Raw genomic sequence first — 13,979 nt, forward strand, 5'->3', positions numbered from 1 at the left:
CAAGTCTATTTTTTAAGGATCTTATTTGATATTCTTGCATAAAGTGATTTGAAATCAAACTCCAAGATCTCCAAAGTATTTATTTATAAAAAAATATTTTTGGGAGATATTATTTGAAGGGTAGATTTGTGAAGCATATCATTCGACTTATAAAAGTCATATTTTTACATACATACTGAGCTTCAAGTATTTAACATATGATTATGTGTTAGGATTTCTATTGTACTCACTAGTTTGTAGAGAAGCAATATTGAGTTTGTGCAGAATTCTAATTCTATATTGTAATCACGGTTCGGGTTGTGAATCGGGTGAGGAGGAAATTGTGCCTCTTGTAAGCAGCGAAGCAAGAGGAAGTTGTGCTTCTTGTAAGCAGCGGATTATAAGGGAAGCTCCGTCCTAGTTAGACGAGCGGATTATTTAGTGGAATCCTTTAGTGGGTTACTTAAGGCGAGAACGTAGGCTAGGGTAGGCCGAATCTCGTAAAATCGAGTTTGCATCTCTCTTACCCTTATCTTTATTTAAATTCTGCGTAATCATATTGTGTATGTATTGATCAATTGATGTATGTTTGAATAATTGGGTAACATTGTATGCTTGATAAAGACACTTAGAATTTCGCAATAGGTTGATTAATAAAATTGATTGAAATAGTAATTGGCAGTTTGCAAGTTTGAAATTATCGTTTACAAAATTAGAACCTAAAGGATCTAAATACCCAATTCACCCTCCTTTTGAGATAACACCGTAACTCACATTAATTTAATTGGAAAACAAGGGGTTCAAACTTCTCCTACGTTAAGTTTAATACAAATAACAAAGTTTTGAAAAGTTTAGAGATCATATGCCAAAACCCTCATTTTTACCAAAACTCATAAAACCGGCATTTTACCTGGTGGAATGTTGCAAATAAGCAATCAATATGTGCATATAAACATAAACTAACTTTTTAGCAATTTAGTTTTCTAAAAAGACTGATGTAAACAAATCCCCTTATCTATTTCGAACTTTGAAACACGAACTATACAGCTCTCAAAACAATGAATCGAGTTCTCAAAACCTAAGAACCAAAGAACAGTACTTAAATACAATCCTATTTACTACAGATTTACCGAACAAAAAACGAACTTAAACACTTACTTCGATTTCGGGACAAAATCAGGAAATCCTCAAAACAAAGATCCAATCCGCTATAATTGTAGAGGTTTTCCCCCTGATTCACGTAGTAACGTTGGATCATGGATTCGGGTGACAAACAATGAAGGATAGAAGAGAGAGAGGGAGAGTTTGCCGGTTAGAGAGAGAGAGAGAGAGAGAGAGAGAGAGAGAGAGAGAGAGAGAGAGAGAGAGAGAGAGTTTTGAGTTTCTTAACCATGAAACAACTAAAAATAAAATTTATAGACCCCTTGACCCGGTCAAACTCGTCAACGAATGCAGGTCAAACTCGTCGACGAATGGTGCCTTCGTTGATGAGCCACAGAAGGCTCTTCGTCGACGAACTTCTTCCTTTGTTGAGGAACCCTTGTTCAATATTTTTCCTATTGGTCGGGATCTCTTTGTCGCCAAGGCTCTGAATTTCGGCGACGAACCGCAAAAGGACCTTCGTCGACGAGAACCTTGGTTTTGTCAACGAAACTTGCCAAAATTACCTTTTTACCCTTTTATGATTTATTTTCCTTATTTTATAGGTTCGGGTATCCACAGAATATGCTAGATTGTATAGCTTTAAATTCCGTTTTGGCTTCCATTACCCATTCCCTTATGTGTGTTTTGGATTAAAGGCATGTTCACATACTGATTGCACATATAAGTAACTTGTACTTTATCAACATCAAAATGAGGATTAGACTCAAAAAGTTAACATTGACTGAGTTTTTAAATTAATTAACTTATGAGTTAACTGATAAATTTTACAATTTGAGTATCATTTATACAAAGTTCAACTTATTTATTTTCTAACTTTCAAATATAAATTCGAGTTTGAATTATTAATCTTAAAAAATGAGATCAAAACGAGCCATTATCTGGCTGAGCACCTAATTGCTCGGAAACAACTTGTCTCATTTGCATCATTATATCCTTGAATGCAAGTAAACCTAAAAATATGTTACTAAAATCTTGGTACAAACACAACTCTAGAATTAACTACAAGCCATCATGGGCCTTTAGTAAGGCCTTAATTACTATTGACCAAAGTTGCCTTCAGGCTTTTGGGGGCCCATTGACCCATAATTAAAATTTTGATTTATTAAAAAATATGAATCAATATTGGACAATTTAAAATGATTAATCAATATTTAATTAATCAATTTTTAGACAACTATTCAATCATTAATCAAATTGAATCGTTAAATACAATTTAAATAATAAACATGTAAATTTTAAATATATTTATCATTAAAATTTAGCCATCAGTCTTAATATAATATAGTTTTTTTTAATTAAAATGTTATATAATAACATATAATATATATTTCTTCATATGTTTATGATATTATGATTTTATTCAATTTGACTAATTGTGATTATTGGATGGACCAAATCAAAACTGAATTGATAATAAAAAACAAATAAAAATTCTAAACTAAAACTAACTAAAAAAATAATTAACTTATTTTTCAATTTAATTTAGTTCAATTTTGATTTTATTTTTTGATTTTCTTGCCACCCCTAGGCAACGACATGTAAGGCTGCGATGAATGCAGTTAGCTCACCTGGATCCACGCTACACTAAACAAATACAAAAACACGGATCGCAATCCGTGTCACTCTCCATCAGTTAATCTCATCTGTCCATTTCCATCAAATCCAACGACCAGAATCCCCCGCCAAACCAAAACCTCCGCTGAAAGTTCAAAAATCAAAACCCAAATCTCTCCCGCCTCCTAATCCCTCCCACTCTCCTCCTATAAATTCCTCCCCTAAAATCTCTTTCCAACATCACGGTTCAAAATTCATCTAGTTTCAATTCACTTTTCCAGTTTCATCCCGACCCAGTTCGTGATTTTCCCTAATCAAGCTCAGAAATGGCTCGAACTAAACAGACGGCGAGGAAATCGACAGGGGGCAAGGCCCCGCGCAAGCAGCTAGCCACTAAGGCCGCCCGGAAGTCTGCTCCGGCGACCGGTGGGGTGAAGAAGCCCCACCGCTTCAGGCCTGGAACAGTGGCGCTGAGGGAAATCAGGAGGTACCAGAAGAGCACGGAGCTATTGATCCGGAAGCTCCCGTTCCAGAGACTGGTCCGGGAGATTGCTCAGGACTTCAAGACCGATCTTCGGTTCCAGAGCGGCGCTGTCGCGGCCCTCCAGGAGGCCGCCGAGGCCTATCTCGTCGGAGTCTTCGAAGACACCAATCTCTGTGCGATCCACGCCAAGCGGGTCACCATCATGCCTAAGGATATCCAGCTTGCGCGTAGAATCCGAGGGGAGAGGGCTTAGAAAATGATATGTGCTGGTTAGCTACTAGATGTTTTTCTGCTGGGTTCTGTTGTTTATCCAGATCTATCTTTCTGTATGTTGAGAAAGTGAGATGTAAAAAACTTGGAATTTCATCCTCTGCTAGATCACTGTTCGTCTGGTATTTACTTCCTGTGAATTGTTTGTGGTTTTGATTTTATTTTGCGCGTAATTCAAATATTTAATTACGAATGCTGAGATCATAGTCTTGTGTAGGGGTGGAAATGATTTGATTTGGTTTTAAAAAGTAATTGAAATTAAAATCAAACAAATTTAGTTCCATAAATTAAAATCAAAATGTTATCAAACTAATTGAATCATTTCATTAATAACAAATAAAAAGGTAACAAATGAGATGCCCATATCTCAAATTATTTTTGTTTGAATCTTCATCATATTTTCAAAAATCTTAATCTGATGGTTCAAATGATACAGAGTAATTATATTGAGATGTAGTATTGAATTGATTGAGATTAATGTTTTACATTTGTGAATGAATTTGGGTTGATATGATTATGGTTTGTAATTTGTTTATTTATTTTATTCTTTCCAATTTCCTGGAACCTAAAAGCCAATCTAAATTAGTAAGCCTAATCTTGTTCAAATTTTGTTCTTCGCTATTGAGTTTTAAAATTTAAAAATTGATCATTAACATACGCAAGCAATTAAGTGGGTTTATATTCATTGATGCAATATTTTTTGACTGGTAGTTTAGGATAAAATATATTAACTCCCCCCCACCCCTAGATTGATATATATATATATATATATAATGACTGTTTGAGGTTTAAAAAATTCAAGTTTTATTTTGGGGTTTCAAAATTTTAGGGATTTTTTTAAGGTTCATTAAAAATGATATAATTTTTTTCCTTGTATTTTGTTAACTTTTTTTTTTTGAGAAGAGGTTTATTTATTTTTTTGATAAATTTTAGGAAAGGTTTATGATATTTTTGAAATTTTAGAAAAAAATATATTTTTATTTTTTTTCAAAATTTAAGAACGGTGATTGTCTTTTATTTTATATTTTAGTAATCTTATATTATGAAAAAAATTTTAAAAATAAAAATATTTGTTCATTAATCACTCGAGAATACTTTTTTAAAAAGGGCAAATATCAATTTATAACAAGCTATAAATTAAATATATAAATTGTCAATTTTTAAGTTTGCATACTATAAGTTTCTAAAACATATGGTATGTTTGGAATTTAATATTAAAAATGAGAAAAAGGAAATAAAAGATAATGCTCTTGTTCATATTTGGTTATTAAGAAAAGTGAGAAGGAAAATAAAAATGTAATAAATCAATAAATAAAATTTTAATTTTACATTTGATTAGAAAATAAAAATGTAATAAATCAATAAATAAAATTTTAATTTTACATTTGATTAACATTTAATTTTTTAAATTTCTTAATCCTATTAAAATAAAATTTTATTTTAAATATTATTTGATGTATAGAAAAAAAATAATGTGAAATATTTTTTTTTCTTATTTCCTTATTTTTTTTTTCTAACAAAATTTTTGATCAAAATGGAGCATACTAAATAAACTTATTACATAGTTGTTAAACGAACTAACAAGTTAGCTAACAAACTTACAACTTATTTTGTTCGATGGAATAATTATTAATTATAATAAAATAATTTTATTTTAAATTTTAGAAATTAATAGAATAATTATTGTCTATATATTCCTTATTATTTCATTTAATACTAAGAAATGAATAAATATCCCGTGATGAAATTGGAGAATACTTATTTTTTGTCTATTCCTTATAATGGACTCATAAAATATTTAACATTATTATAACATAATTTCTTATATCACTATTGCAATTAATTAAAACGAATCTTTCGGGAATAAGAATTTCATAAACAAAATGTAACCTTAGTACACTAAGTATATTCTACCTAAATTTCAACTTATTTAAACTTTTAAGTTTTGAGTCTAAATTCAAAAAACCTTGATCCGAAACCAAACGCAACTAGAATGCTTCAAGAATTGAAGCAAAGTGGAATCATTGGGCTTTTTGTTGGGCCCTTTTTGCTATTCAAGCAAAGTGGGCTCTAATGCTCGCTGCCATTTTTGGGGCTTTAGGCTTTTGGGGCCCATCGACCCATAACAACTACAGATAATGCTACGGTCAATGCAGCTCGCTCACCTGCATTTATGCCTATTGCTACACTGCACATTGGACAACAATTACCAAGCCCCACTTTCGGAGCACTTGAAAAAAGTGCTTATAATACTTATCATGTTATAAAAGATGTACAAAATAAATAAATAAAATAAGTAAATAGAAACGAGACAGAAATTTACATGATTCGGCTATACCTACTTCACGAACGAATGTGAACAAAACTTCACTGTCACGGGAAAAATTACAATATGATATGAAACCATACAAGATATTTCTATCTTCTCTTTATCTCTCTTGTTCTTTTTTTTTTTCTATATTCTCTTCTTACTTCAAGCATACAAGTGAGTATTCAAGCATACAATGATATATGTTACAAATGTGAGGAGTAGGGTACCTTTTTATAAGACAATATGGATAACATTACATTTATTGGGGTGGAAATCAAAGTGGTGGAAACCAAAGTGGTGGCAGATAGGGTGACATCCACTTTTCCCATAATCCTATTTTTCATAACACTCCCTTTTGGATGTCACCCATATATTAACTACTTTTGTTAAGATCTTTAAAATGTTTCATTTCGATGAGATGAACTAATTTCTTGAATGTTGTAGTAGACAAAACTTTCGTGAACAAATATGCTAGATTATCACTTGATCAGATCTACTGAACATCCATATCACAATTCTTTTGGAGTTCATGTGTATAGAAGAATTTTGGTGAGATATGCTTTGTTTCGTAATCCTTTATTTATCCTTCTCTTAGTTGAGCTATACATGCAGCATTGTTTTCATATAAAACTGTTGTAATATTCTTGATTGATTTAAGGTCACAATTTGCTTGGATATGAGAAATCATTGATCTAAGTCACATACATTCTCTACTAGCTTCAAGGATAGGTAGTATTTAAGAATGAATGGAGGATGTTATTGTAATCGTCTGTTTTACTGATTTCCAGAAACCTGGCCTTCGGCCACAAAATACAACCCAGCTCATAGCCATTTAAACAAACCCCTGGCCCTCAACCGTCATATCAAATCCCTACATTATTCACAAGTATTTCCAGTATTTCGCAAATAAGTCCAGTATTTCATATAAAATTTAGTATTTCAAAATCTCAAATCCAGATGTACAATAATTCATACCAATTAAATCATTTGTCACACAATTTCCACATTTTAACATAACCATATGAACAAACAAGCTTTCCACTGTTCATTTATTCAAAAATACATATCATATATCCTAAGTTTGTAAAATTCATTTCAAACAGTTGGTTTTCAAAATAACCTTTAAATTCTTGTATATATATATATATATATATATATATATATTTAAACATAACAATTAAATTAATTCAATTTCCATAAAATTACTGACTTAACTTAATCCCCTTACCTGATTCCTGAAAAGCCTGATAAAACCCCAACCTACGCCCCACGGCATTCAAAACCCTTGAAACCCTGAAATTCAAACTTTATCACATTATTCATCACAATACCAGAGTAACTTTCACTAAAATACCCCTAGGTTCTGAATATCCTAAATAGCCTATAAAAGCCGAAATTGTTGAACTTACCCCGATTTAAGGTTGATGCCCCGGAACTCCAACTTGAAAACTCGCTTTAGTTAGATTGTAGAGAATCTCACCACGAATCTCCTAACAGTTTCCATTCGTTAATTGGGCTTAAGATTTTAGAAAAATTGAAGCATGAGAATTGACCTTACCCCATGAGATATGCCTACGCCGCTTCCACAATAAATCCACTTTAGTAGGAATGTCGGTGGCGAAGATAGGAACCCAACAGTACTTTTCATTTTTCGATCGGCCAAATATCCACCGAAAAAATGAGAAGATAGAGGAGAGAGATGGAGGAGTGAAAGGGAAATTCCAAGCGCAGGGGAGGGGGAGATGTCCCCTACAATTCAATTACAGAAAGTTTCCTGAAGCTTCTTTTGAAGCTTTAGGTGAAATCAATACATATATACATATATAATAATAATATTATTATTATTATAATAATAATTATATTATAGAATTTAATTAATAATCATCATTTAATTAATAATTATTATTTAAAATTAAAAATTAATTTATTTTATTTTATTTTTTTAATTTTTAATTTTTTAATTTTTTTTTTACATTCCCATGCATAAAATTTTTGGGGACATTACACAACTCATTTTCAAACCTAACATAAAAATTCTCTCTCTCTCTCTCTCTCTCTCTCTCTCTTAGGATTTTTGGACTCTCTCTCTCTCTCTCTCTCTCTCTCTCTCTCTCTCTCTCTCTCTCTCTCTCTCTCTCTCCCATAGACTCACCCAAAGCCCGTGCTCGGTCTCTGATCACTCTCCTCCTCTTTCTCAGCTTGCAGATTTGTTTTCGGCAATGGATCGGAACACTAGGGTTTTTCGTTTTTTGAATGGAATTAGTTTCTTTTTCAGGAATAGGTAAGAAGATTAAGTTAAGTAAGGTTTTATTAAGTTTGAACCGATTAAACTGCTTTACATATAATTATACTATGATTTCAAAGGTTGCTTCGAAAACCGACCGTTCAAAAATGGATTCTTCAAATATAGGATATATGATACGGTATTTTGAATAAAACGAATGATGGAAAGCTTGTTTATAAACTAAATATACTATGAGGTGCTGTTTGGTTATTAATAAATTATGTTTAAATATTGAAATCGTGTGGCAGGTGAATGATCGATATGGGTTATTGTATAATCAAATTTGGGGTATGGTTGTAAAAATGCTGAACTGTTTGTAAAACATACTGGAACTGCCTTTGCAAAATCCTGAGATTTGATATAACGGCCAAGGGCTGAGTTTTATTTAACCGCTATGAGCTAGGTTTTATTTAACGGCCCGGGACCGAATTTTATTAAATGGTAGGTTCTATACGAAATGAGTTTATAATACAATTTCTATTATCGAAATTGTATGATATAGTTTAAGAACCCCTGAGGACCAGTTGTATTGTGAGCACGGTACAGTTGCTAGGGATTTTTATTGAGACTGTGTGCGCCCACACTGTATTGAGAGGTGTAGGGTGGTCTCTGCCATTTTTCCTGTGTAAGGATGAAGTACCTTTCCTAGGGACCTGGGCCAGGAAGTGGTAAGGCTAGCGGACCTGCAACTTAGTTGTGGATGTCTGCAGATGTACTTGCAGATGGTTACTTTGACTATATCTGGGTTGATCCCCCAGGGCATAAGTCCAGCCTTCGGGCCGCACAACCCATATCATGGGGGAAGTAAATGGTGTGTTAGTCCTAGGGAGTGTCTTCTACACATATATGTTAATTTACGTGAGTGATGTTATTATTTATTAAACCGGTTTATACTGAGGAAGAAAATGCATATTTTTCAACTGTGAAAATGTTTATGGCAAAGTAAACTCTCCGCCTAAGGGCTTGCTGAGAAAGGTGCGTACCATGATAAGTATCAGTTGTAGCCATACCAGGTTGCATAACATGTCAGAGGAGAGAGGAACTACATGTATGGATGTGTAATCTCCCCTATCCTCGAGAAACTTCACCTATAAATAATTGTGTGTGTGTGAGTATGGTTTGGGGAATGATTTCATAACTGTGGTTAATTCACATCTGATGATATTTTGTGCACACTAAAATTCATGGTGGTTACACACTGATATTAACTTAATCTGCCTTATTGAGAAGTGTCTTGCCTCAATATACAAATCATCTTTTCAAGACCATCTTGAGATCGAGCTTAGCTAGCTCCGAGGCGGGGTGATAGCTAGTTTCAATTTTTTTTTTGTGAGTGTCTGTAAGAACTCTAATGTAATTAAGTTATGTTTAAAGTCCCTGGATGTGTATTAGGGTTATATAGGTTGAGTTAGTTTTTGTATTATATTATGGTATGTAATATAGATATTTAGAGACTTTTGTTTATAAAGGTAGTTTAGATCTCTAGTAATGTTTTGGAGAATGTATAATTTATTTCCACTGTTTTTATACGATGAATATGGTATCAGGTACACAGATGTCACTAAAGTAGCACCCCGAGCCCACGTGACGGGTCGGGGCGTTACATACCAAGCTTACGTTGAGGACCCATTTTTGTTCTTTGACAAGGGGCAATAGTAACATATACTGCACAACCAAAAGTTCTTAAATAAGAAATATCAAGTTGTTGCCCAGAAACTAATTGTATGGGTGAAATATTATTGTAAGCAGTTGACCTTATATGAACTAAACATACAGCATGAAAAATAACATGTCCCCAAACAGATAAAGACAATTTAGTTATCATATTCATAGGTCTAGCAATGAGTTGAAGTCTCTTAATAAAAGATTCAGCTAAACCATTTTGTGTATGGGTATGAGCAACGGGATGTTCAACATCTATTCCAAGTGATGTGCAATAGTTATCCAAAGTATGGGATGTAAATTCACCAGCATTTTCCAAACAAATTGATTTAATTCGATAATCGGTAAAATGAGCGCGTAATCTAATCAATTGAGAAAGAAGTATAGTAAATGAAATATTACGTGTAGAGACCCAAACCCAAAAAATAAAAGAAAAATAAATAAAAGAAAAGAGAAATAAATGAAAAGAAAAAGAGAAGAAAAGAAAAAGGAAAGAAGGAAATGGTTTGGAAACAGGCCAAATTGTCAACGGTTTCAGGAGGCTCAGAAAAATTGTCGACGATTTCAACTACCAAGAGCGTTTATAAAGGGTCAGTAGGCCAAACCGTCGACGGTTTCATGCAGGGTAGCTTGCCTATAAATAAAAGTTCGCTCATTTTTTTTAGAAAATTCCTTCTCTCTCTCTCTCTCTCTCTCTCTCTCTCTCTCTCTCTCTCTCTCTCTCTCTCTCTCTTTAAAATCTAGGGTTTTGGTTTCTCTCATCCCTCATGTGTCTTTCTCTCTCCTAAGGCCACCCGGAGTTCGCTCTCGCTCTCTAATAGTCTTTATCTCTCCTCTCGGCTTGCCGGCTCACTTCCCACGGTGAGTTTAGGAAGCTAGGGTTTCCATCTTCTGAGTGGAATTGACATATGTTCAGGAACAGGTAAGGGGAATAGATTATGTCAGCTTGATTTCAAAATTGAATCGATTAAACTGCAGTATATGGATATATGATTATTATGATAGTTATATTTCAAAATCCAACCGGTTAAAGTTCAGTAAAAGTAAAGGGAATGGATTATATCATGTTATTTTGGAAACTGAACCATTTAAAATGGAGTATGTGATTTCAGACTGTGAATGACTTTTAGAATGAATCAGGCATATAGACATGAGGACCTTGGTATTATAAGTATTTTGGGAACATATAAAGTGAATAGGGTTGATTATCTTCGATTTCATTCGAAATATATCTTTGTTAAATTAAATTGTGGAGATGATCATTCCTGTATTTTCAGCAGAATATACGAGTATATTATGATATCCTTTTCTTAAGTTTATTTATGAAAGTATGAATTAATATCCAAATCGTGTGGCATGAGATTATATGATGCTATATTGGAAATGTATAGTAATATAATGGCATTTCAAGAATGGTAAAAAAAGGAATGTATATATTGTAAATGGTACGGTGGTGTAAGGACCACGGAAATGATAAATGACTACCGTAATGCATGGATCACGTGAAAGCTTGGTATCGAAGCTACTAGAAGAAGTATAATGCAGCCACACTGCAGGGTGAAAGTGTGGTATGAGATAGTCGACTTGGCTAGAGAAGAGTAGTGTTCCCTCCCTGTATATGGGTCAGCATGAGATTTTATCCTCTCGTATATAGGTTAGCATGAGGATGTACCCTCTCGTATATGGGTCAGCATGAGATTATTTGTAACGACCTGCTACTTATATAACATTTATTTAATTTTCATATATGTATATAACATAAATACCATTTGTCTGAAATACTACTGAAAATATCTCAAGCTCAAAGGAGCATTGAGGAAACTCTGTACATCATACATATCTAAGCAGCGGTAACTATAAAATTGTAAACATCTATATACAATACCAGGAAGCTATAAGTCCCCAAAGTATACACTCACATATCACAAAAATACCTAGTGACATTATCAAAACATGGGGATCTACCCCAAACCACTATACACCATAGAAACACCTACCCTTCTTGTAAGGGTAGCGTCAACAATCTTCTACCCGCGAGCCTAATCTGCTCACTTAACTGGATCTTCTGAAAAATAGTAAGTCACTGGGATGAGACAATGCTCAGTAAGAGGAAATATGCTATTACTAGTGTGTGGCGGCTGAGTTACACATTTAACATACTGAAATAATATTGATATTGTAAAACGAGTAAGTTGATATATTGTATAAAACACATGTAATGAAGTTTAAAATACAACTGTGTATCTGAGCTTGTTATCTGTACATACTACTACTATGATAATATAAACTGCTGCTGTGTGATATATTTGTACATAGGAACTTTTGCTATATCCTGGGATTTGTATGTCATGATTTAACCCCTCATGACAGGGTTGTGCGACCCGTAGGCTGAACTTACTCTGGTTGGCCTACCAGACAAGTCAATCTATATTTATAACATTCGCCAATCTAGCCCACTGCAATCTCTCCGGGCAATCTCCAAATATATCTCGTCTAACCGGCCACCTCCGTAACAACTTGAAGAATAATGGTATTGAAATAATAAGAAGAAAGGGAAATGGAAATAGGAACAGAAGGAGGCAATTGACTTCGTCGACGAACGCAAATCATTTTGGATAGGATAATCCCAAGAAATTTTCCAGGCTTCGTCGACAAGGGTGCTTTAGGATCTCCTCGACGAAGTTCCGTCTTGTTGACGAGAAGATACCGAGAGAGGATTTTTGGAAGCCTAAAATTTGTCGACGAGGGTTGAGGTTCGTCGACGAACTTTCTACAGGACTCGTCGATGAGGTGACGTGACTCGTTGACGAATCCCACAGTATAAATAGGGTTAAACGTGATTTTTCAGTTCATTTCCTATGCAGAATCTCTCTCTGTCTCATCCTTCGGTATTTCCTCCTTCTCTCTAAGATTTTGGGCTGAATTTTCGCCGGTTCAAATATCTAAAGCCACCACGACGCTTCTGTGAAAGTTCTCTACAAGTCTACCCGAGTGGATCGTCGGTGGGGCTGAGTTGGAAACCATACCAAATCTAGGTTAAGGATTTCTACTCAGTATTTGGTTATTTGACAGTTATAGAAAGTATTGTACGCATAGTAATACTGAACTTTAGTTCTGAGGAATATTGTTTTCAGGGTGTTGAACGGGGAATAATGCGGGTGAAGGAGTATTTCTCTTAGGGCCTTTTTAGGACTCAGGTTAGGGGATAAACTAAGCTAGTATTTTATGAAAAGTATGTATAAGATTATAACATTTGATTTCAGGGAAATAAATATATTTATATATGATTTATATTTGGGAAAATACTGTTGAAAATGATGGTATGTTAAATATACGAAAAACCTATTTAGTGTGGCATGAGTAGAAATTGTTATAAAATACTGTTTTCTGGGAATGTGTTAATGATATGAATTTTTATAATGAAAACCGGCGTATGGGCCAAGGTTTTTATATTTGTTTGCCGGCGTATGGGCCGAGCTATGTGTATGATTTGTCGGTGTATGGGCCGAGCTATGAAAATGATTTTCTAGCGTACGGGCTGTGCTATGGATATCATTCGCTAGCGTATGAGCCAAGCTATGGAAATGATTTTCCAGCGTATGGGCTATGCTATGGATATGATTTGTCGGCGTACGAGCCGAGCTATGGTAAAATGTGAAATACCAGTGTATGGGCTGATGATTTTCATGATATACGTATATATGCGAAATGATATGATTGATTTGATAATTAATGATATGAAATATCCATGTATCACAGTTTCAGTGTATGTTATATGATATCAGAACCTAGTTGGCTTGGTCTAGGCTAGTACTTGCACGGTTTTGTTGCTATGTGTCCATGGTCATCATGATCATGATATTTATGTTAACGCCGTTGTACGGAGTGGTGTGAGATTAGATGGTCGATGTGGTTTTAAGAAGTGTGTGAGCGCCCCTGGTGTACGGATCAGGTCTGGCAAACCCATCAGACTTATAAACTGTACTTTTGACTTGGCAGTGGTCGGCTAACCATTGTCAGGTCCTGCTTTCGGGCCACACAACCCAGCCATGTGGAGGTAATACATGACAACAGCCAGCTAACTTACCAGAATTATTTTCGTATTATTATTTATATAAGATGAATTATGTTATGGAAACCATTATGTTCTACCATGTCACGACCTGCTTATTTTTCTCTTTTAAAAAAATAAAAATAAAATCAATATCATATATCTCAAAACCCAGCTCAACCAATCATAATCCACCTGGACCCGTGGGTACCAGGGATAC

General features: G+C 34.2%; 1 protein-coding gene across 1 annotated transcript; it reads left to right on the forward strand.

Annotated features, from left to right (window-relative positions):
- The first annotated feature begins 2,888 nt into the window (after positions 1-2,888).
- LOC131147895 (histone H3.2) lies at positions 2,889-3,557 on the forward strand. Its single transcript, XM_058097536.1, has one exon. It carries the CDS (start codon positions 3,024-3,026, stop codon positions 3,432-3,434), a length of 411 nt encoding a protein of 136 aa, XP_057953519.1. The 5' UTR covers positions 2,889-3,023; the 3' UTR covers positions 3,435-3,557.
- Positions 3,558-13,979: the final 10,422 nt, after the last annotated feature.

Source organism: Malania oleifera, chromosome 2 (assembly GCF_029873635.1).
Source record: "Malania oleifera isolate guangnan ecotype guangnan chromosome 2, ASM2987363v1, whole genome shotgun sequence".
Lineage (NCBI taxonomy): Eukaryota > Viridiplantae > Streptophyta > Magnoliopsida > Santalales > Ximeniaceae > Malania > Malania oleifera.